This window comes from Excalfactoria chinensis, chromosome 6 (assembly GCF_039878825.1).
Source record: "Excalfactoria chinensis isolate bCotChi1 chromosome 6, bCotChi1.hap2, whole genome shotgun sequence".
NCBI lineage: Eukaryota > Metazoa > Chordata > Aves > Galliformes > Phasianidae > Excalfactoria > Excalfactoria chinensis.
The window spans coordinates 27,227,705-27,250,575 of NC_092830.1; the positions used below are offsets into that span (position 1 = coordinate 27,227,705).

A 22,871-nucleotide genomic window follows, 5' to 3' on the forward strand; every position below is an offset into this window, starting at 1 on the left:
CTGTTTTAAAAGAAAGTTTCTCACTTAAAATCACAAAACCTCACCTCCACCCTCTCCCTTTAAAGCTGCTTCCTATGGATGCCCAGCAAGATGTCAGTCAAGGCTGCACTAGATGTGGGTGGCACTAAAAGATCTTAGGACGCTTTAGTGGCTGACAGCTGATGGAGCTGAATTGTCTTATAAACCTCTTCAATGAAATCTGAATTTGGCCTTTTACTGAAAGGCCTTGTACCTGGTATGCAATAGATTTAATACAGGAGAAATGAGGCAGGCCAGTAAATTATGTTATGTTCTTCACAATGTGGCACAGCACAGGCCTGCTGAAGAGAAACATTGTTTGCCCACATCAACCCAGCTGGAACAAGTATCTAACTCTAGTATATATGTTGATATATGGCTGGCAATGACCTCTGCCCTGAGGCTTACTGAAGGATAGCTTATTTCCTCGCCTGAATGCACAGACCAAATCTTGTAAAAGATGCTCAGGGCAAAATGAGCATATTGCATATGCATAGGCAAATTGGGTAGTCAAATCAATAAATACCTCTGTTCAGCTCCAGCCCGAGTTCAAGCAAACCCCATGGGAACACTTCAGGGTGAGTTTGAGTTTAAAACAAACATGCACACACATGCAGAAAATGAAGGACAAAAGATTCAGTGCACTTATCAGTTTAGGTGAGTCTAAGCAGCAGTGCTCTGAGGTGTGTAAAGGCCAGCTTTGGCCTGTTTGCATGCCTGTAGAGCTGGTGTTACACAGCTTTGTTCCTCCATTTTAAGAGAGAAGTTTGATTATCCTGTAAAATAGACTTTTCTACTCAACCTTCCCCTGCTCAACTTTACATAAAATTTATTTTTCAACCCTGTGTGTCATTTCCTCAGAGACCAAGGTCGCAGATTTGTTTCTGTTCTTTGGATACGCTAAATTTAGATGCCTGACAGGAAATGACATAAAAATACTCATTTCTCTCTCACTCGGCTAGGGACAATTTTAGAAGCAACTCAGACCACAACTACTTGAGCACGACCTCCCTGCAGGCATCCCATGCAAAGCTGGATCTGCTGCTGGTACTGCACAGTTAACATAGCAGACAGAAGCAGCAAATTGCTTGGGTTTGCAAACAACTCCTGTGGCTTCTAAAGGAGCCTCAAGGCTCCAGTATTCACCCACCCACCTGCTCCCCCGGCCACACACCTCTGCCTGTCACTACCTGTTTGCCACGTCCCCTGCAATTGCTTGTACTCTGTTTTCCACTAGTGAAGACTTACTTAACTGATGAAAGCCAGTGGCCTACAGCACTCAGTGTTAGCAATTAGTCCTGTCCTGCTGCACTGCCAGCCCTGGCAGTCCCCCAGGCACTAGCGATCTGAGACTTTCCTACTGGCAGTAGCAACCAGCCTCTTCTCTCCCCTTTTACTTCCTTCTTCTTTTTCCACTCAGAAATATGACTGGAGTATCCCATAGCTGTGATGACAAAAGCCAAGGAAAACTGCAATTTGAGCCAAGAACTCCCTGTCCCCACCAGTGCTTTCTTGTGAACCAGCTGTGGAAATGGGTGTTGCAGTTTGCTTTGCTTTGGTGTAGAAAATGTCCCTCAGTGGTGGGGGGACAGACATAAGCAGACAAGGAGGATGTGGATAAATGGTTTGTAAAAGGAAAAAGGAAGAGAGGATACTTATAGTTTGCTACCTGTAGTTCCCAAGAGTAAACATCATCAAAGCAGCAGCCTTGAGATGGATTGAGACCTGATAATGAGTCAAGCAGGTAGCTTTTACTCAGGTACCTGGCAACAGAAAGAAATGACACACCACAAGAGAGCTGTAGAGATAGCAGTGCCGTGCTCTGCCGTGTGTGCACCTCCTACAACTCTCCTCCTAATTCAGAGCCATCTTGCTGTCTTGGCCTCACTAAAACCATGCTGAGAAGGCTATGCTCTCTCATCTGGATATTGAGTTTCCTCCTGGTATCAGGCTCCTAAGATTGGGCTTATTACAGAATAATTTTGAGGAGTTTCCTCTTTAATAAAAGCAAACCCTGCAGCAGTCATTTCTCTCTTTGCTAGTTTTCAGACTTGCTGCCTGGAGATAAGGAAAGCAAACAAATAAACCAAAAAGCCAGAACCCAATAACAGCATTTCTCTCTTATATGACCTAAATAAGGCTCCTGGCCATTCATCCATGGAAAATGGCCAAGAATAAAATCCACTCATTGTGCTACTATGAAGAAAATGGAAAACACAAATGAAATGGTCTCAAGACACTGATCTTGCTGACTGCTCTGTTATATTCTTCCCAGGGAAAAAAGTGTTTGGAGCACAGGAGTGGTTCTGATTGACAGGACTGTTGAAATTAGTGCTAAGTCCTACCAAAATGCACTTTTTAAACCAACTGTTCCCTTTCAATTAAAGAGCTGTGTTGGATTTAAAGGTCTCCATCCAGTCTAGAATTGTGCACGATCTCAGTGAATCTCCTTCCCAGCTGAAGCTCATGTTGCACCTCCCATAGGTCTCAGAGCTCCTGCTGTCCTGTCTGCAAGCAGACCGCCACTATTTTGAAGGCACCAGAATAAACTAGTCATGTTCATTGCTCATCACTACTGTAGCATGACTGAGGCACAATAGAAAAATATATTCTTAGCTGCGTAAAACCCTGCCAGCCCAACTGTGGAGCGGAAACTTACTTTTACACCATCTCTTCCAAGTTTATTCTCCCCCCATCCCTTCTTCCTTACTGCAGAAACCATGACACAGACATGCTTCAGCTGCAGACAACAAGCTGCGCTGGCAAAGTCAGTTGTCTCCGTAAGGCTTTGGAAAGCTGCACTCTGGATTTGTGCTTAGAGGAATGAGTGTTTTCCTGCTGGCTTTGGTTAAACAGATTCCTTTTGGATCCCATTGGTGTGTACATGGGGAATGTGCACCATGTACTCATTTATCAGTGCAGATGTGTTCCTGAGCATCTCATGGAATGTGTCAATTGTCTTTCTGTAAACATCCCTGTGTAAAACAAAGGGACGGAAAAGGTTGAGAGGCTCAGCCCTCTGGAATATGATGGGGAAGCCCAGCTCTGCTGGAACCTTCCCATTGCCAATGAAGAAGTGGTAGAGTTTCTTTTCATGCAAACATTTCTCCAGGAATTTCAGCATGTCCTGCAGACGGGCCTCCAACTTCTCTGGGGCCCAGTCCTGACTTGGACGTATCTGCAGCAGATGCAGCAACACTGTCTTCAGGTGGTAGTTGGTAAGCCCACTTGGACCTGTGAGGCTGCACTGCTTCCCATGGAGGAAGGAGAGGATCTGAAGGCAGCTGACGTGGCAGGCATTGGCAGGCAGCATTTTGGAGACCATCTGGATGAACCTCCTCTCATACACTGCAAAGGTAAGAAACCAGTGAGTGCTGGAGGGGAGGTCCGCTGCCAGGCAGTTCCAAGGGAAATGAGAGATGAAGTAAACATCAGAGTTCTCATACTGCACCACAGGGGTGAGGTTGAAGGCAATTGATTTCCCTGATCTAAATTTTATCTTCAGGGCTCCTGGGGAGTCCAAGAGGCTAAAAGACAGGTCAAATTCATACTTGTGGGAAATTTTGTTCCAGGCCTTGGTGACTGCAATCTGGAACCATTTCATGACTTGGTCAGCATCAAGATACTGCGTATTTTTGAAGCACAGGAGGTCTTCCATTTCACTGCTGAGTCTGGTAGTATTGCCTTGGCTATGGAGGAGGCACAGCATGTCTTCTCCTAGTTTAGTCTTGTCACAGATGCAACCTGTCTCATCTTCATCTGCCCTGCATACCTTGATAGTGCCGTAACCTTGTTCATCTGGGGGAAAAGAATCACCAGAGCACCATATCTGGGACCGGAAACAATATGGCTCTGGTGGTGCAAAAGGCACTATCAGATCGCAGACAAAAGGTTTACGCACTCTCCAATTCTCATACATGCTCCCCACACCCATGCAGTCCTCCACTTCCATGTCAGCATCCCGATTACAAACACTCCTTAAGGCCTCCAGCAGGTCATCTGCAAAGCCTTCCACCATCTCCCGCATCCTGGCCATGTCTCCAGTGGTACCCAGAATGCGCTTCTCATAGAAGCTGGCTAAGACGGCCTTATTAGGGAATGCCACCCCTTTAAAGGCTTTCCCCAGGACAGCCATGTCATCCTCGTCTGCTCCTGTGTCCTGCCAATTCCCCTCCTGGAAATCCTGCCTCCAGAGCTCAATCAATAGGAAGATAACCATGGAAAGAGCAGTCCACATATCCCATTGGACCTTTTCCTCTTTGACATCCTCTACTACTTTTGCTGCTTTTTCCAGAAGCTTCTGCGCAGCTTCCTGACCTTCAATTTCCTGTTCCAAGCGCAGTTTCTCTAGCCGAAGGATCTCCTCCCGCTCCTTCATCTTCTGGATGATTTCTTCTGTATTCTCGAGGACAGTGCCATTCTCTTTAGGGAAGAGGAGTGGGTGGTTGACAATAGCTGTAATCACCACTAGGCACACTCGGAAGATTCCCATGGGCATGGCAGCTCCTTCACTGAAAGAGAAAAAAGGCAGAACGATGCACAATTCAGAGTATATTCTCCCAGGAAGAAAAAGTTTAAAATCCCCACTTGAATAAAATATACAGCATCCTTTCTAGCTCTATACAGAGCAGTTGAGTTCCTAAGCCCATTCCTGTTTCTACGGGTTAGAAACTAAGCTTCTCAAAGAGACTTTATCATACTTTATCTGTGGATGGTAAGGATGAAAGGATCCTTCTCATTATATCAGCTTTGAAAAAACCAACAATGAAGCCAGTCGATACTGTCAACCCACTGCAAATCTGCTGTGGTACTGTGGCAAGACCTCCCCAGACATGAAAAAAACAGGGCTGGAGATGATTACTGCTTGCTCTCACCATAAGGCTAGAGTTGAAGTAAGGCAGCTGTGGCAATGGCATGGGCAGACTATTCTGGCTACCTTCCACATGAATCACATCTGGGGACTCACGCAGACAGCTGAGTCAGAGCAATCTTCACGACCACTGCTGGCTGTGTGCACCTGGGTGGGAACAAGCCAGCATGGTTTTGTGCTTCCAAGCAGATTCTACAAACAGAATCAGGATCAGCCTGTGGCAAATCCTCCCAGCTCCCAAAATGCCTCATGACTGTGGTACCTGGAAAAACATTTTTAAACTGGAAAGGATTTCCTTTAACCTGGTGGTTTTAAAAGCATCAGGTTGCTTACTTTTGGTGTTTACTATTAATCACTATTAATCGTGCTGTCCCAGACCCTGGGCATGGAGGAGAACATCTCTGACAGCCTTATTCATGTCCTCACAGAGCATGCAACAAACTCAGCTCTATTCCAGTGGGTTTTGTTATCATTAGTGCATAACAAACTTCAGGTCTGAGTGGTAGAAACCTCAGCACCCTTAATGTGAGCACTCACTATGCATAGGAACTGTATCCTTTGGCATGTGATTATCTTTGCTTATAAGTGGGCTGGGACTCAAATAACAAGGCAAAGGAACAGGATTGAGTAGCATTGTCCAAGCAGAAAGAAAATTCTCACGGTGCTCAGGATAACGTAAAGTGCCCCTCCCAGTGTAACATTTACTAACAATCCTTTTTTTAGATCCTCTGTACATACACAGATGCACACCCTTACTTAGACTTTGCATTGAAGATGGTTTGCTGGCCTTTCTTGTCCCTTTTACATTTATATTAACTCTTCAAATCATCAGGCAATGAATTAAAGCTGAATTGATGCCCCAAGCTGGATGTTCCAGTTATTCTGTGAGCTCCATGCCTGGCCACATTTTAAAAATAAACTGGGCTCACCCTGCATTGCAAAAGGCTTTATCGGTTTGTCGGGGCAGGGCAGGAAGCCCTGGTGAGATCCTTTTCTTAGTGCTAAGCTCCTGCAGGCTACATGAGCTTTCCAAGTCTAAAAATAACATGGGCAGAAGTAAGGGGCTATTGCAGCAATCTTGACCAGGGCAACATTGCTTCTTTGCCTAGCCCCAACCCTGTTTAGATGTTTTATGTTACTATAATACTTCTTGAGTGCATGCAGCTGGAAGAAGCTGGCTTCCTCTTCATGTTCTTGTACCCTTCAAAACTCTCGTGCTCAGCTGGACATGGCCACACTGCTTCCAGAGGCTACCTATTCCAAAGCAGATGGAACCAGGCTAGCAGTTCTCCAGCCCACTGCTGGCCAGCTCAACTGAATTCATTTTAGACTGCACTGAAAAGCCTAGGATACCCCTGCTGATTTTGCAGGACTAGGCTAGGTAGCATGTGTGTGACTTCATTCCCCAGTAAGCTGCACAGGCATCAACATTTGGAGGCAAATTGGTGTGAAAAATGGAAATGAGAACATCCTCAGGTTAGCATGAATTTGCAAGAGACATCTGTTTTCAGCCTTAAAACTGAGGAAGTTCTGATCAAAACCTTTTACTGCTGTAGCTGCCCTTTTACTGCTGTAGCAGTTTACACTGGAAAATGAAGGTTAACATGAAATCCAGTTCGGGCTGAAGGTTAATGATGCTCAGTGGCCAAGGTCAGTGGAACCTGCCCTTGTCAGCTCCAAGGGTGGCACAGGCAGAGCATTCCCACGTCTCATCAGAGACAGCTTTCCTGGCTAACATGGGAAGACTAATTTATACAGGTGAAACCAGTAGCACTGCCTGCCAAGGCGGTCCAGTCTTCCCCATATAACAAAAGCTGTTCTCTTCACTTGCTTTCAACTTCAGTCCAAGCAATTTAAGCTTGATAAAAATATTTATGTCTGTTCTGGCTGAGACAGTTTTGTGTGGGGAAGAGGGAGGGAGTGCAAACGTTTCCAAGCTGAGGACTAACAAAAAGAAACACCATTGTTTCATCTACACATCAAATTTAGCGACATTTCATGCATGAAAAACAAAATAAAAATATTCATGAGGTTTTAAGATGGCAAGTTCCCAAAGCAGGCTTCAACCTTTTTCGATTTTCTGGGCACACCATTCTTTTTTTCATTCAAAATACAGTCAATGTCCATACACAGCAACAGGCTTACATCTCACAACCTGCTGCACTCTCTCACCATAGTCATAGAGCTCCCTCCAAACCCACCTCCAACCCCAGAATGACTCATTTTCTTCTGGGCATTTCTGGCACTCGCTGCTTCAGTGACTGGCACTTGGTGAATGCTAAGGTTAGTGACATCTCTGAACAGGCCTGAGAAGTGAGGGGGCAGGTACCATCCCTGCTCCAGGTAGGAATGAGAACTCAGGGAGATAAAAGCAGCTGATAGTTCTGTTGTCATTAAAAACAATCACTAACACCATCCAACAGCAAGTTGTATGTTCAAAGTCTTCCCCAGGAGCACATGTGGTTCTCCCTTCTCTTCTCCTGGGCAAGTCACACCTCATCCTTCCAAGCCTGAAGGGAGCCTCTTTGCTACAGCATCACAACTGAATGATGCAGGGAGGCCTGAGAGGGAAGGCAAAAGGGAACTGCATCTTCGCTGAAAACATGGAGAATATTTCAGCTCCTTTCTTTCCACAAAAGCTTCTCCCACAGAGTTATTTTCCCCTTAAATTTTCAATCATGGGAAGCAAAGCATGCTCTCGCTGGTGTTTGACAATAAAGCAGATAGGAGCAAGCTGAAGCTTTGATTCTTAAATTAGAAAAACCCAAGTCAGGGTACTGAATGTGGTTCAGTAATGCACTGAAATAGTCTAAGATGTCATTTGTGACATACTCAGTTACTTCCTGCAATTTGGCTGACACAAAAGGCAGTGAATAGGTGGCTCCACATTGTGTTTCACTTTGGTAGGCAGCAAGAAAAGCAGCTATTTGAAAAAGTGATAGTACCTACAACTGGATAGGAGCTTTCTCCTTCAAAAGGTGACAAGTTTTTGAAACCAGAGTTTTCAGGGAAACAAATTGAATTTTTTACAAGGTCCACAAAGGACTCTGCTGCATGTTTTGACCAGAGAGAGAAAGAGGCAGAACAGCCACCAACCTACACTTGCACTTTCTTGCTGGAAGGAAACAAATTCCAAACATGAAGGTTTCAGGCCTGCCCAGCCATATTCCCTCATTGCTGAGCTTCTGGGAGCTCCATGATTCCCTCCCTACCGCAACAGAAAACAAGCTGCCTTTTGGCCTGAAATTGCTTGTGTACAAAGACCTAGTCAAGACAAAAATGAACATCTTTAATATAAAAAACATTCCAGAATTAAGTTTACTGAAAGCCCTTTGTGATGCACTACGCTCTTCTCCAGTTTGCAAACATTGCTGACTCTGCAGGTATATACTTGGCAGCAGCAGAGAGAAATTAAGTTTCCTTTTACTTCAAGGACTTGCTACTTGAGGACTTCAAGCTCTGAACTGTAGGACGCACATAAATTGAAAGAGAAATGGAAATTGTAGAGATGCGCGTCAGTATTATTATTCCTGGCAAAAACTTGGAAAGATGTACTTTAATTAGTCAACCTCACACCCTGACGTTGCTGTTTTTCTATAATCTCCCTATCAATATTTACAGAGTAATCAAAAGACCTTTGCTGACTCAGATAGCACAGGCAGTTTTTCTTCCAGCTTACAGATAAAGCTTCAGGGATAGACATATGCTGAGTCGATATCCATGGGAAAAGGCAAAGGTATTTCTAGAGAGGGCAATACAATGGTAAAGGTATCAGAGTAGTCTTTCCCATTAGCTGCAGAGAATTTGTTGCTCAAATTTTGCCTGTTTTGTGCTAAGAACAACAACAAAAACAAAACAATTCAGGGTGTGATTTTATTTGTACACATTTAATAACAGAGAGTACATCAATACCCTTGTAGTCTGATGACAAACTTCTCCCTAAAAACCCTCCTCCAAATTCAGGAGAGGCAGCAGTAATTTAAGTTTTAGTCTCTTTCCCAGCTCTTGGGGCAGCTGCACTCATCATCTGGCTGCTTTCATGTCAACATGGTGCTCTTCAGCTTTGATCTGTGCTTTCCCAAGAACTGAGGAATTGGTATTGACAGGACTTCAGTCAAACCTGCCTAGATCTTGAGACCATTTTTACTGAAGAAGCATTTTCTGGGATGGGCAGAAGCCGAGTGCCATTCTGGTGATGGATTTCAGACTAGAATCAAGTGAGGCCTTCTTATGCCAGCACTGCATTTGTTGGGGCCTGAAGGTTACCTGATGGGATGGATGCTGCCAGCAGAGTTACTCCTGGGAGGCATCATACCCAAGCATTTTATCTTGAAACAAGAATTTCCAGGTTCACTGGAGTCAGCCAAGTGTGGTTGGCAAGGCAACCCTTGGGGGGGCATTGGCGCAGCCCTGCAGCTGAGGCAAACACAAACAAGCCAACACACTGAAGCAAAGCCTAAAGGTGACCAAGGGCAAATTGCACCAGTCTACATTTCCTATCTGGCTGCATACGTATTAATCATGTCTAGTTTTCATATGGGGATAGCTCCTGACAGACAGCAAGAGCCTAGGGGTTCAGACAGGAATCTTCAGCTGATTTCTGTCTGCCCAGATCCCACTGCTGCCAGGAGAAAACATCCCCAGACAAGTATACAGCAATGGAGATACTCCACTTTCTACTCCATTGTGAGCTTCTACACATTGTTTTGGTAGCAGCCAGCAAAGCCTATCTTCAGATGGAGCACTGGCAAAGGCTTCTGCCTTCCCTTCTCTGGAGTATGCAGTCACCTGCAGCACATGCAGCCCAGCCACAAAAAAACAGCAGCCACAAAAAACGATACAGAGTTTGAGCAGCACAAACTTGTGCTGTTGTTTCACCCTCTATAGATTAAGCTTATGAGCAGTGTGCAGAACATTCATGAAATGAGTTACTGTCACAGTTGGTTGAAAGCGTGGACTACTGGGGATAGGTTTTGTCTTTGCCTCTCTACTAAAGCAACCTGTGTAAATAACTGAATACACCAACACATGAGATACAGAGGTCTGGATGGTGAGACCGTAGCCACATCTAAAAGCAGACCTAGCCAGATGGCCTGCTCAGGACTGCACAAGATACGTATGACAACGTGACTGCCTTCCCAAACATGTTTAGGAAGCCCCACACCAGGTTAGCTGTGAGGCCACAGGACAGCAGTTGGCCAAGGCCACTTGTCCAATAACCATTGTTTTGCTGCTTGATTGAGAACATCAGCCTTCTCAACATCCGTGAACATCCTGTCCCAGGCCTGCTGTGGTGCCAACAGGGTCAGTTGCACAGCTCCAGTCGGACATCCTGCCCAACAGGTCTGCAGTGGACATTCGGAAGCAATATTTTCCTGTGAGGTCACCAGATCAGTTATTTCCAAGGAAATGCTGATGCTCATCCTGTGTACAGGACTAGGGTGCCCTCCCTTCCCAAAGATGGGGAGATTTGAAGTGGATAAGCACATGAGCAACACTGACATTGCTCTGGAGGTAGACACTACTCTGTGGCCTGTACTGGCTTCAAGACCAGTAGACACATTATGGGCTGCACAGGAAGGAACTACAAAGCTCCAAGCAAGCAGTGACTTTGCTAGCACCACTTCAAGCAGAGGAGTGCCCAACTTGCATTTGGGAAAGCTGAGGAGCCTCTTGCACGTCTTCCAGTCATTCATTATCTCTGCCATCAGGCAGCTTGTCCTCATGTCTCATGAACTCCTCCTTACTGCAGTCTGAATCTCTAACTTTCCAGAGAAAACTGTAAAAGTAGAATAAACTATTTCTTTTCTTCTTGCAGAAGTGCTTAGGATTAGAGGCGCTTCCCTCCTGCTTCAGCTTTCTCTTCATGCAGATGTATTTGTAAGACAACGCCATAATATCCTACAACCCTTCCCCCCCACCCCTAAAAACTGGAAAGTACAGAGTTCCCTCTCTGATATACAGAGTTATTTGCCTTCTAGAACTTTTTTCCAAAACCTAAACAGGTATGGTACTTGCTAGATTTTCTGTTTCATCTATGAGTGGGGTTTCATCTGGGTATTTCTAAGGCAGCATTTGAACAGCACCATGTCATTCCTGTATCCAAAGAAAGCATGACTCTGGCCCCACTTCTACCATCAGCAGCTAGCCACTGTCAAAGACAGCTGTGATAGCTGTTAAACACATAGCCACATCATGCCCTCAAAGCACTCACTGCTTCTATGTAAGGCTGGATACAAGAGGAAATGCCCACAGAGATCAGGAGCTAAAACTAACAGCATGAGGAATATGTTTCTTAGCACCCTGCCTCTATGTCCTTTTGCTATTTGACTCTGCAGGCCAGCTCAGCTCTCACCAGCAAGCAGTACAAGGGCTGCCTGTGCACTGCCTCAGCTCCCCCTGCTATGTCCAGGAAGGGTATTCACAAACTGCAACACACTGCTCACTGTAAGAGATGCATGAGGGGAAAGGTAGGAAGTGTGTCTGTGGCTCCCACCCACACACTGAGCTGTTGTGGTAGGATCCTGGCCAGGAACAACTTGGTTTTTAAGCTGAATAAATGTTGTCTGTTAATTGAGAGGAGAACAATTGGAGTAGACTAAGCTTTGGTGTTTTTAGGAGGAGAAAAGACACGCATTAAGACATAAAGAAAACCCCTTGGCTTACCAGCCTCACCAGCTTCCTCCCCCTTAAACCAACTGTTATGGAAGCCAGGTCACTCCCTTGTACAATCTTTCATCAGCACAGATGGACACAGATGACAATGACCCCTCCACTGCTCTAACAAAAGCCCAGTAATGTCAACCACAATGTACAGAGCAATGTCACTGCACACACACTGTAAGGCCTCCATCATGCTCACAATGGGACCTGCTCTGACTGTTGCACTCTCAGTCACACGACCTTGCATGTGTGGGCAGCCATGGCTCATTGGCTCATAGGGGACAGTCACCTCATGGAAAGCTGGTGTGAACACAAAAAGGGATCAACTGCCAAGGTATGTTTTTCCTTCCAGTTAATTCCCAATAAGGTGAAAAAAAACGTAGGCAGTATCATTAAATCAGGCAGCAGTTACTTTGACTCTCCTTATCCTATGGCAAACATGTTGCCTGCATCCCTATATACTTGATTGAAGCTGCATATTAAACATTCAATGATAAGGATGCTTCAGTATGCAAAGAGTTGGAGGAAACTACTAGAAAACTGGTTTCCCAGCAGGGATACACCACTCCAGCACATCTAAGAAGCATGCAAGTGCATATAGGCACAGCTCAGATGTAACTTGCAGAATAATTGTTTTACATGTGACGCTATGAGGCCCCATTTCAGTCGCGTAACATCGAGCATTTATACATTACAGGTAGTAGAAAGCACATGCCTTGAAATGCCAGACAGCTCCGCTCTGAGAGGCTGAACCAAAACCAGCAAAAGTAAATTATCATTGTAGGCTGGGAATTCGCTTGATCTGAGATCTCCATCATAATCCTGACTCAGTGACAAAGCAACAGTCACATCAGATCAACAGGCCTGAGAATAAATAGGGCTCGGAAATGCTAGATGAGATTGATGGTCTTTGTGATATCGGACTATTGTTTTGATAACTAGTTACATCTGTTTGTATTCAAACAGTTGGGTAGGGATGATATTTTAAAGCTGACTATTGTAGCAAGTACATCACCACAGAAATGAAAAACAATGCTTTATTCGATTGCCTGAAATCTGAGCTTTTTAATAAAATACAATACTGTTCCTTAAATGAAGCAGAATCACCAGACCATGAAAGCCTCTGCAGGGATGGGTGGAGTGTGAAAGGAAAAAAGAGGAATAAAGAGCACTTTAACTGCAAGGCTTCCTCTGTTCTCACTAGGAAACTTGCTATTCTCACAACTGCTTCCTCTGCTTTCCGTAGGATAACCCCCCAGTCTAAGCAGAAGGTCTGCATTTCATGCCAGCATCTGCAGGAAGAATCAGGCCCTCTAACTTCATTACACAGTGGCTCTAGAAATGAACAGCAGAAACAACACAAATACTCTGAGAATCAATAAGCCCATTCTTGGCTTGCTAGTCATAAACCTAAGAACTGCCAAGAGACACGTACACACACAAATATGTTGGCTGCAGAGTACTGCTAGCTATCCCTGCTTTTCAAAAACAGTTTGAAACAATAAAAAAAACAAAAACAAAAACATCCAGAAGAGAAAAATAAACCCTTATAAGAAAACAAATCAGCCCACCTCTGTACCATGTTTCCACTACCTCAGAGCCGTTTCCACCCAAGGGAGTGACTCAGAGACCAGACTTTTGCTACATGCAACTGTATGTAATAATTTTCACGTGCTTTTTTTGTTCAGTTCCCTCTACTCACCAACAAAAGACTTTTCAGCTTTTTCCTTCCCTGAACAGTTTGTGAAGTGACTGCTGGGAAGAAAAACTCTGGAAAGATTTAAAGGGGTAAGAGTGATGTAACATGCAGTGCTGTTAGCAAACATACCAAACACACATGTGAGGGCCACGTGGTTTTCATTTGGGATGTGTGGGGTGAACACAGATGCTTGCTTCCTTTATAACATAAGCACAACAAAGGAAGACTTTGTTTGAAAGCCAAGGGGCAGGCTCTCTGCACACTTAAAGGCTGACTTGTAACGTAATGGGAACTGTGAGTCATAGCTGCAGGGCCTCTTATCATGGGCACAAAAATCCCCTCTGCTGAAGCAGAGTTTAGCTTTGGAGCAAAGAGCTTCCAGTCCTGCATGGGAGACTGGAAGCATCTAGGACTAACAGCAAACATGGGGCTGAGCTAAGAACATGTGCTGGGGATGACTTACAATGCAGATATGTCTTTTTCAGTTGACATTTACTCTCATAACTCCTTCAGAACCTGAGATTATAACCTGTGCTCATTCCAACAGCATCAAGCAGCTCTGGCTCAACAAGCACCTTCATACTGACTTTTGTATTTGGCTGCGAAGGAGTGTGGCCTTGATGCTTAATTTGAGCAGAGCTAGCTATCCAGGTAGGACTGTAGCAGAGCTCTATGTCCTTAAGTTACCTGTATTGCCAAGTAACATGTCATGGTGGGTCACAGTAAGGGAGGATCAGCTGATTGATTACAGCTACCCAAAATGCAGAGACCTGTATCAATCCTTGCCCCTCCTAGCTTCAGAGAAGATAAAAGTCTTCTCTCCAGTTCTCACCATATCACCAGTGCCTTGTCATCTGCTGCTTAAGAGTGGCTCTTAATCCAAGTGCCCTTTCTTACATTTTCAGCAGTCCTGAGGTATTTTGTTGCTAAATCTCCAGAGACAGTTAGAAATTTAACTCTCATCTGAAACCAGAGGCAGTCAGGTACCTGAGCATTTGGGGGCAAATGATTTAGGAGCTAAGTATTTTGAATCCAGATATAAACACAAACATGCGTCTGCATCATGCAGATTAAGCGTCTCAGTTTATGCTTGAGAGCATCTCCTTAGCCCCACCTCTAGTATTTATCAACATTCTCCAAGAGCTTAGGGATAGAAAAATAGAGATAAAAGAGTTCTGAAAAAGCAACTCTCCTGCCTACAGTCATCACCTACACTGCTTGGATGGTTTTTGGCAAGTCTCCTTTCCTCTGAAAAGCTTCCAGCAAATCTTCATCTCCGCATCACAAGACAGTCTAGACTAGGGCTTAACTACCTGTATCTGTAGGAATTCCTCCTTATCACTGTGTGTGCATTCTCCAAAGGAAAGTAAAGGAAGGTGTAAGCCCTGTATGGGTTCTGGCACATATAGATGCTATCTTGTCTGAGGGAGTTACTTCTCTTCCTGAAGACAGTGTGGGAACTTTTTGCTCCCACTCACCATCATGTTTTCCCTGAGCACCGCCAAATCCTCTGCAATTCAGAAGAACTGACAGCAAGGCGCTCTGAAGTTGAGTTTCATTGTTTTCATTTGTTTTTGGCAGCAGACTGTGTCTTTTCAGCTGATGGCACTCACCACCCCTTGGGTGAACCCAGACAAAGATGCGCCCAATAGTCACACAGGTGGCTCAATGGACTCCTTAGAACTAATATATCACTTTCCTACTCTGTCTCCAACACCTTCTCTGTATGCTCTTCCCTCTGGTTTTGAAAATGAAGGAACAGAACATTTTCTTTTGCCAGGCAACTGAAGTAACCATATGAATCAGAGACCGTGTCTAACAGGGCTTAAATTCTTCAACAGTTGGCCTCATTGGCTTTCATCCTTGCCAATACCATGCTTGGTTTTTCCAAGCCACATGCATGGCAGTGGGGTGCATCAGATATTTGCCATGTAAATGCTGAAAAAGCATCTCTGCCCTGGAGCACATATCGCTGATATAAATAACATGCTGGATCAGCCAGAAAAACCTGCCTTAGGAAGAGGAATAATAATGAGATGTGGTGGAGGGAAAAGAAAAAGAGACAAAAAAAACTCATTTACACACAGGCAGTGGCAATGAGCCAGCTCTCACAGCTTTGATCCAGGCTGGTTCAAGAAGCCAGGGAACACTGAGAGCTGAGCTTTCCTAGAGCAGAGCAGCTGTCTGAACGGAGATGGGAAAAAGGGAACAGACACCTCCCAACACAGACACAACTCCAGAATAAATAAGAAAAGGAATTAAATCACATGGAGTACGTGAAGTAACAGGTACTCAGAGCTGCAGGAGGACATTGCGGCAGCCAGGACTGCTGTTCTGGTGGCTGGTTCTGTCACCAGCTCTGTTCCCTCCCTTCCCACCACTCTATCTCAAGTCACACTTGCAGTGTGGTACCACCAGACTTCTGGGTTCCACTGGGCAGTTCTGCTTTCTGAGGGTTCCTCAGAGATTTTCATACAAGCATAATCTGGGCAAGTAGAACTGTGCATTGCTGCCTTGTAAAAGCTGCTGTTTCACTTCAATACAGCTGTCTCTGATGTCTGTCACCTCTGACCATCAGGAGGCGCTTCCAGGCCTTTTCCCCCAGCTTTGACACTTGCATGAGGGTGGGGACCTACAGTCCTCCCCATATGGGTAAAGTATTTTTGTCAAGTTCTCCTGCATGGCAGTAGCATCTGTCAGCAAAGCTTGTACCTCTTAGTTCCTGCCCTCCTTCCCCTCTGACTAGACACCTACAGTACCAAACAGCCAGATAAGAGGAATTTTACACTGAATGCCAGAAGCAAGAGCTTCCAAACACCGAACTTCCAAACTAAAGCCATTTACCAATGAAACCTTCTCAGTAGTGCTACATCAGGTAGTCTTTGTCTGACCTTTACTGCTGGGAACAACACGCAGTTTACTAAACATGAACCACACCACTCCCCTTACAGCATTTCTCCTGCAAGATCCCCTAGCAAGAGTCCATCAAGAGACTCTCCCAAATTACGTGAATGGTGGAAAGAAGGATGACCCCTGGAGCACTTACCTGCTACACGATTTTGCAGGTGCTCGTTAAACCTCACATTACTATGATCACCACAATGCAGAGAACACTGTTCAGTCATTCACTGCTGAAGCACAGCCAGGAAGTCTGCAAAACACAAAGAGAATGAATGAGGAAGTTCAGACAGAAGATGGGTACATAACACAGCTAATAACTATTTTAATCAATCCCTAATTTAGTTAACTCCCCCCTCTTTACCAAGTAAAATGATTAGAGAAGCTCAAGATCTGAAATAATCAGCTTTGAAGTGATCAGAAAAGAGTTAAAACTCCTCCCATGAGAAAGGGCGAGAATGGCACTGTGGGTCTGTCAGCTTGCAGACACATGGGCAGACAAGAACCTCCCTCCTCCAACTCCATCCTCACCGACCAGCTCTCTCCTTTAAAATGGATTAGAGTCGAATTAGCAGCTGCGTTAAGTGTAAGGGCTGAGACAGCTCTGTCTGGGATTGGTTTGTCCCAGAAAAGTCATCCAGCCACTTTAAGCAGCCTGTGAGGTAGAAATACTTGCTAGGGGAGCTGGGTTCAGAGAGCTAATGTGAGAAACAGAAAATGAAGGAGAAGGTGCAGGAAACAGTCTGAGGGCGTGCAGGAAGATACTAAGTGCAGAACTACAAGATAAACTACCACATTTTGGGAGGAGAAAGAATCTATGAAATTTTAGATGCAACAGGAAACAAAATGAAGTCCTTGAGCAGAAGTGGTCGATTGGCGCAACAAGCTGAGGTCACCCAGCTGTGTGCAGACAGCCAGGGAACAGGCAGCACCTCCCTCATGCCCAGCTGCCATCACAGCCACATCAAACTCTGATCCAAACCTGATGAAAGCAGCAGCTCGTCTGTGGACTGAGCTTTGGAGTTGGGTTCTTGGGGGGGTTAGTGTTGAGCTGATGCACCCTTGCCGTCCCAAATTGCTTCATGTTGGCAGCTCTTGGGTCAGGGTTGATCAACTCTCCCTCCTCCCACGTACCTGCTCTGAGCAGATCATCTGCAGTCTCACTTCTCCATTTCCATCTTTGAACTCTTAGGTCAAATTGGACAAACAGGCTCAGCCCCGACTTCCTGTGCCTCTGCACCACAACACTACTGAGGCTACTGAGCCAGGCAATCCAACCCCAGAAGGGCTGGATCCACACTGTAATATTGCAGTGGCTGTTTGTTAGCCCTTGGGGCCCACAAAGCCTGGTCTAGTACTGGCTCAAAGCCAGTTGGGTACAGCAAGGAATTCTGCTGGGAGGGAAAAAGCTGAGGAGTGCAATGCTGCTGGACTGGAAGAAGAGCAGGAAAATGACGCTAACAGGCCAGAAGAGCCCAGCTCCAAGGCTCTCACGTTCAAGATTAGCTCAGCCAGCCTTGCATGACCCACACGTGTGGAAACCAAAACAAGCTAAAAAAAGAACCCTGCCGTAACTGCACTGCTGGGCTGGCTCTCCTTCCCTCATCCTACTCAGATCTTTGGCTACCTGCCTCCTTTCTTCTTCCTCACGCTGAGGGGTGAACAGGCAGAAGGCTTTGCTTAGACAGCTGAGCATCCTTGCTAAACCTGGATTTCGTGGCTGGGCAGATGGCACTCCTGGCCAAGCTCCCTCCTTGCCTCCAGCTGCACAGCCAGCCTCTACCTCTCTCCCCCACCCAGCAATTATGTGTCAGGATGGAAAGTACATGCTCTGGCAGCAAAGCTGCTTTTTCTCAGCATAAGTGGATTATAAAAGCACTTGGGAGAGAAGAAGCTGGCCCACCCAACAGCCTACTTTAAAGGGGATCTAAGCTTTATTATTTTTTTTTTTTTCCCCACAGCTCTTTTTTCCATTGCACTATTGCTATGGATTGCAATTGCAATTCTATGGAGCAAAGAGTGCAGGACAGAACAGCACGGGACAGCAGGATGACTTGAGCAGGCTCCTTATGGAGTTCACAGACTTTATCAATGCTTCTCAGAGCAATACTTTTCTGAATGTTCACCTTGTTGACAGGGGCTGAATTTAGCTTGAATGCTGACATGAGAAATCTTGTTTAAGAAAGGATGCGGTTATGTAAGGAAGGACCAATAAAGCTTGAAAATTAAACCATTCTTTTTGCTGATATACTCGCTGTACTCAGGGAACTGACTTAACTATTGGGGGAAAAAAGTACACCACAGTATGAACTTCTCTGCAGGCAAGCCCCAAGATACTGAACCAACATTCAAGCAGCAGCCTATTGCAGAAGCCTGACTAAAACTGTCCTTATGAAAACCATAGTTTTTGCATAAAAAACAAACTCAGAAATGAGTTAGAACAGCATGCTGAACATCAGTTTCCATGGGTCAGATTTCCTCTCTCTGTTACTCACTGCCACGTAAGGAGGGCGGCAAGCACAGACATACCTCAGAGACTGCACAGGCACACAGGAGCCCCTACTGTCATGGAGAGAACCAACACAGCATGAAATGAGAGCGTGACACAGAGTTCAGAGTTACTGGCTGTCACTTGGCCTGAAGCAATCACTCAGGAAGAGCAAACTCCTCTGGTTCTGACCAGACTTCTTCAGTCTGACTTGTACGGAAGGGGAAAAAACAGTTTTTCATATATTGTAATGCTCCAAGCAACAAAAAGAGGAAGACAGTTAGGCAGGGAGGGGCTGCTGTTGGTAGCTCTACAAAAACAAGGACGGCTCCCTGGGCAGACACAGGTACTCAGCTTCCCTTGTACACACTGCTGGTGCAAACACCAAATGCTGGTATGTGCACACCCCAGTCATGCAGCAAACACAGCAGGGAGCTGAGTCCTCAGAGCTTCATTACTACTGACATTGAGTCTCTGACCTCTTACTACTACTGTGGCAATTACACTTAATGTATTTTTCTCACATGGGAGCAGTATGAAGCATCTATTGTGCTGAAAACAAGGCTTTCCAGTTTCCATGCCTGATTTTCATTCTCTGCTTTTCCCCAAGGACCAAAAAACCCCCTTTCAAATGTATTAAGGAGAACTGGGAGCACTAGGTTTTTAAACTAGATGTCTATGAAGGTAAACTGAGTAACTTCAGTCAGAGCTGTAAAAGAACATTATTATCTCCACCAAAGCAAACTCAAAGCCTCGCAAAAGCAGCCATGCTTTTGTAATCCTGTCCCATCACTCCCTGCCCAGTCCTTGCTTGGCAGCTCACACCAAAGAGCTGCACCCAAAGGAGATGAACTGGGTATGGTTTAGGGCCTATAGCACTCATTAAAACCATGTTCATAGAAATACTCTCTTAAAGACAATGCTGGTGCTCATCTTGTTTGGCCGCATAACAGACTCCAGTAGCAACACTGCCTATTTTTTACTGAAGATTTTAACATGGCAGCTCCTAAGAGAACTGCTCCATAGCATTACAGAATCATCAAGGTTGGAAAAGATCTTGAAGACCATTTAACTCAACTACTGACCCACCCCACTGAATCTACTAACCGTGTCCCTCAGTGCCGCATCTGTTTTTTGTGAACTTTGAGGGATGGTGACTCTGTCTTTGCCTGCACCTCACCACTCTCTGAGAAGAAAATTTCATAATATCCAACCTGAACCACACTTGGTGCAACTTAAAGTCATTACCCTCCATCCTGTGGCAGGTTACTCCCATCACTGCAAGCTGAAGATGAAGAAGTTACAAAAGCTATGGCTCTTTGAGTCAGTTTTACCACCCAGGACTTCTAGTACCCCGGTCCTGACCTGCTCCCATAGAGCTGCAAATACCAACCGACCATCTTCAAAAGAAATACCTGTATGCAGGAACAGCAACTCAGACAAAACATTGCTCCATCTCTCCGTGCCCATCAGAGAGGGATGTGGAACCTCAGAGGAAAGGCAGAAAAGTTTTCTAACACGATGAACCACACACAAGCCATATCACACTGACCACAAAGTGCAGGGCTGCATCTTGCATCTACTGATCACTCCAGAGACCACCACGGCATGAGGTCCCACTTCTGTAGGTACCACCAGGCAAAGGTGGCCGTGGGGTCTCTGTTCCACAGCCCTGCCCTGCTGCAGGCAGCCCCAGTGCCGCCGGCCGCTGCTCCTGCCCGGGGAGCCGGACTGCCACATTACATCCTGGGGAAAACCTGCCCCCGGGACCTGATCCTTCCTGATGCCCGCTGGGCGAGCACTGCGAGCACTTTCAGCAAGTGACTTACCCCACGAAGAAACACGGAAGAAACCCCACCAACACGCCACTCTTCTTTCAGCGGCTTTTCTCCCCAAACCAACACGGGCAAGACGCCCTTCCTGTGCGGAGCAGCACCGTTTCCTTCGCTTCCCCCTCCGGCTCCAAGCACCGGGCCCGCTGCCCCCAGCCCCGCACACTCACCGCAGCACGCCGACTCGTGCCGGGCAGCCCCCACCGTGTCCCGCTGCCGTCCCCGCTCGCCGAGGTGCGCTGCGGTGCAGGGAGACCCGCCCAGACTTCCCAGAGCGGGTTTTCTTTCTTTCTCTCTCTCTCTCTCTTTTTTTTTTTCTCCTTCCCCTCATTCAAGGCAGCCCCGCCAGTCCCTGGAGCCGCACCGTCCTCCCACACGCTGCAGTTTGCCCCCTGAACTCCCCGCCGGCTCCCAAATCAGCTTCCCAGATGGTTTTGTGCAGAGGGCACCGGGAACAGAAAGGAAATGCGCTCATTTTGCTTCTCGGATGTATTGTGACCTCCTGGTGGTTGCGCTGAGCGCGCGGAGCAGCGACCTCGCTCCTACTGGCTCTGACTGAGCGGAACGAGGGGATCCCGGGGCCGCTGTGCTGTTGGCACGGCTCAAAGCTGGCACAAACAGGACATCGTGCATCTGTCTTCCCGAGGTGATGCCTTGGAGGGGTGGGGAGCTGGGGCACAGCCCGCTTCACTGAGCTTACAACAGAGAAAGGCCACCGTCACAGATTTTTAAAAAGGTGGTTTCCAGTGTTACCCTGCTAAAGCAATGCTGTGCTTAAATGGCTCCTTGCAGACCTGGCATGTTTGCTCAGCTCCTATCACAGCCCAAGGGAAACAGGTTTGAGCAACAGCTTAGTAATGCCTGCCTGAGTGATGGAACTTTACTATACCCTTCCTTTTCCCACAGCATTGCAATGACTCTTACACTGGGATGGATGTTGCCTGTTCTCCTGTGCTGCTGCCTTGATCTTCTAAGCTCAGTTGGCAGAAGCACTGCACGCAGTAGGAGTCACTGTTGCTTCTACAGTATCAAATGCAAGGCACAGCTTTGCACAGAAGGCAGCTGCTTTGTAAGTTGTAACAGGCTGTTGTTATGTTGGCCTCTGAGTTTCCTGAAGTCCCTGCGTAATTAATGAACAGTTCTAATGTTATTCACAGGGTTTGTGTTTGTAAATTTGCGTGGATGAGTGTGGTTTCTTCAGTGCCTGAATCAAATTCATTCAAGTTTGTTAGCAACCTGGCTAGCAAATTGTTGGCACATTCCTTTCCTGTTATGCTATAGTGTAAAAAAATCATCTCTCACAGGAGCAGCGTGGCATCTCCCCATTTTTGCTGCAGGACTTGGCCTGTCTCAGAGCAGCATTTGTTTCCCCTGGGAACTATGCAGCAGCAGGAGAGAAAGCAGATCCTACTCCAAGATTGTAAATATCCATCACCTAAGCCAAAGGAAAACATCTATTAAATACCACCTGCAGAAAGCCTGATAAGGTCATAATTAGCAATTCTGACCACACATGTGCACACATGCATACATACGTAACACACATTGAACAATACAAATTGCTACAGGTTAGGGGGCTGTGATTTACATTCATCTAAATTTTCCTGGGATACAACAAACAAGCAATGCACCCAGAGGAAAGATTTGAACACTTTAAAAAAGAAAGGCTCACATCTTGTAGCTGAAATGCTGTCACAGCTTGAAGCACTGATTGGGTTGCTGGTGGGAGGGCAGGGCCAACCCAGGGGAGGGCAGGTGCAAACAACAGGTGCAAGTAATGCCTCTGAGTGACTGGAAGCGGTGGAACCAGGATCTGACCCCTTCCCAGACCTCATTTAAGGGCTGGCAGTGGGGGGAGAGGTGTTTTGCTGGAGAACCTTGTGTACTTGAGGCCTTCCTTGGGTAAGCAGCTTCCCCCCCATCCTTTGTTGCTGTGGCTGTTGTATTGAGTGTATCTTTCCTTGCTGTAGCCTGGGATTTTACTTTTTTGCTATTCTTGCTATGCTTTCCATCACATCTGTTTCTAAGGTGGCTTAAGATGATGGTAACATTAGGTGTGTAAATAGAAAAGTCAAACCAAGATGTACTAATTTGACTTTTTTTTTTTTTATTTTTTTTATTTTTTTTTTTTTTTTTTAAGATGCAACTCAGCAGTTTGGAAGAGACTGGAAAGTTGGGATCACATCTCCTGACAACTCCAACTCCCGTACGTGATTCATTGTTTGAATATTGTTGCACCACAGAGGACTGAAGATCATTATCTTGCTGAAGGTAGTAATTTATTTGATAATGAGCCAAGCTCCGCTAGTGTTACTCAGATGTTGGGCAGGACCTGAAGCTGTAAGCTGTGGAGTAGCAGTGCTGCAGCACACTGGGATGTAGCCTGTGGCTCTGTCACATGGA

At 45.9% G+C, this 22,871-nt stretch overlaps 1 protein-coding gene across 2 annotated transcripts; it reads right to left on the bottom strand.

Moving 5' to 3' along the window:
• Nucleotides 1-1,189: 1,189 nt before the first annotated feature.
• ITPRIP (inositol 1,4,5-trisphosphate receptor interacting protein) lies at nucleotides 1,190-21,106 on the bottom strand. 2 transcript variants are annotated; one of them, XM_072340741.1, is made up of 3 exons: nucleotides 20,639-21,106; nucleotides 16,297-16,401; nucleotides 1,190-4,529 (listed from the first exon to the last, which is right to left on the bottom strand). In XM_072340741.1, the coding sequence occupies exon 3, from the start codon at nucleotides 4,514-4,516 to the stop codon at nucleotides 2,867-2,869; it is 1,650 nt and encodes a 549-aa protein (XP_072196842.1). In that variant the 5' UTR covers nucleotides 4,517-4,529; nucleotides 16,297-16,401; nucleotides 20,639-21,106; the 3' UTR covers nucleotides 1,190-2,866. The 2 variants fall into 2 exon arrangements, with proteins under 2 accessions (XP_072196842.1, XP_072196843.1); XM_072340742.1 differs by lacking the exon at nucleotides 20,639-21,106 and adding an exon at nucleotides 20,466-20,623.
• Between the last annotated feature and the right edge of the window lie 1,765 nt (nucleotides 21,107-22,871).

What these genes read in the sequence shown, in the direction of transcription:
- ITPRIP (XM_072340741.1), bottom strand. Translation starts at nt 4,516, where the DNA reads ATGCCCATGGGAATCTTCCGAGTGTGCCTAGTGGTGATTACAGCTATT.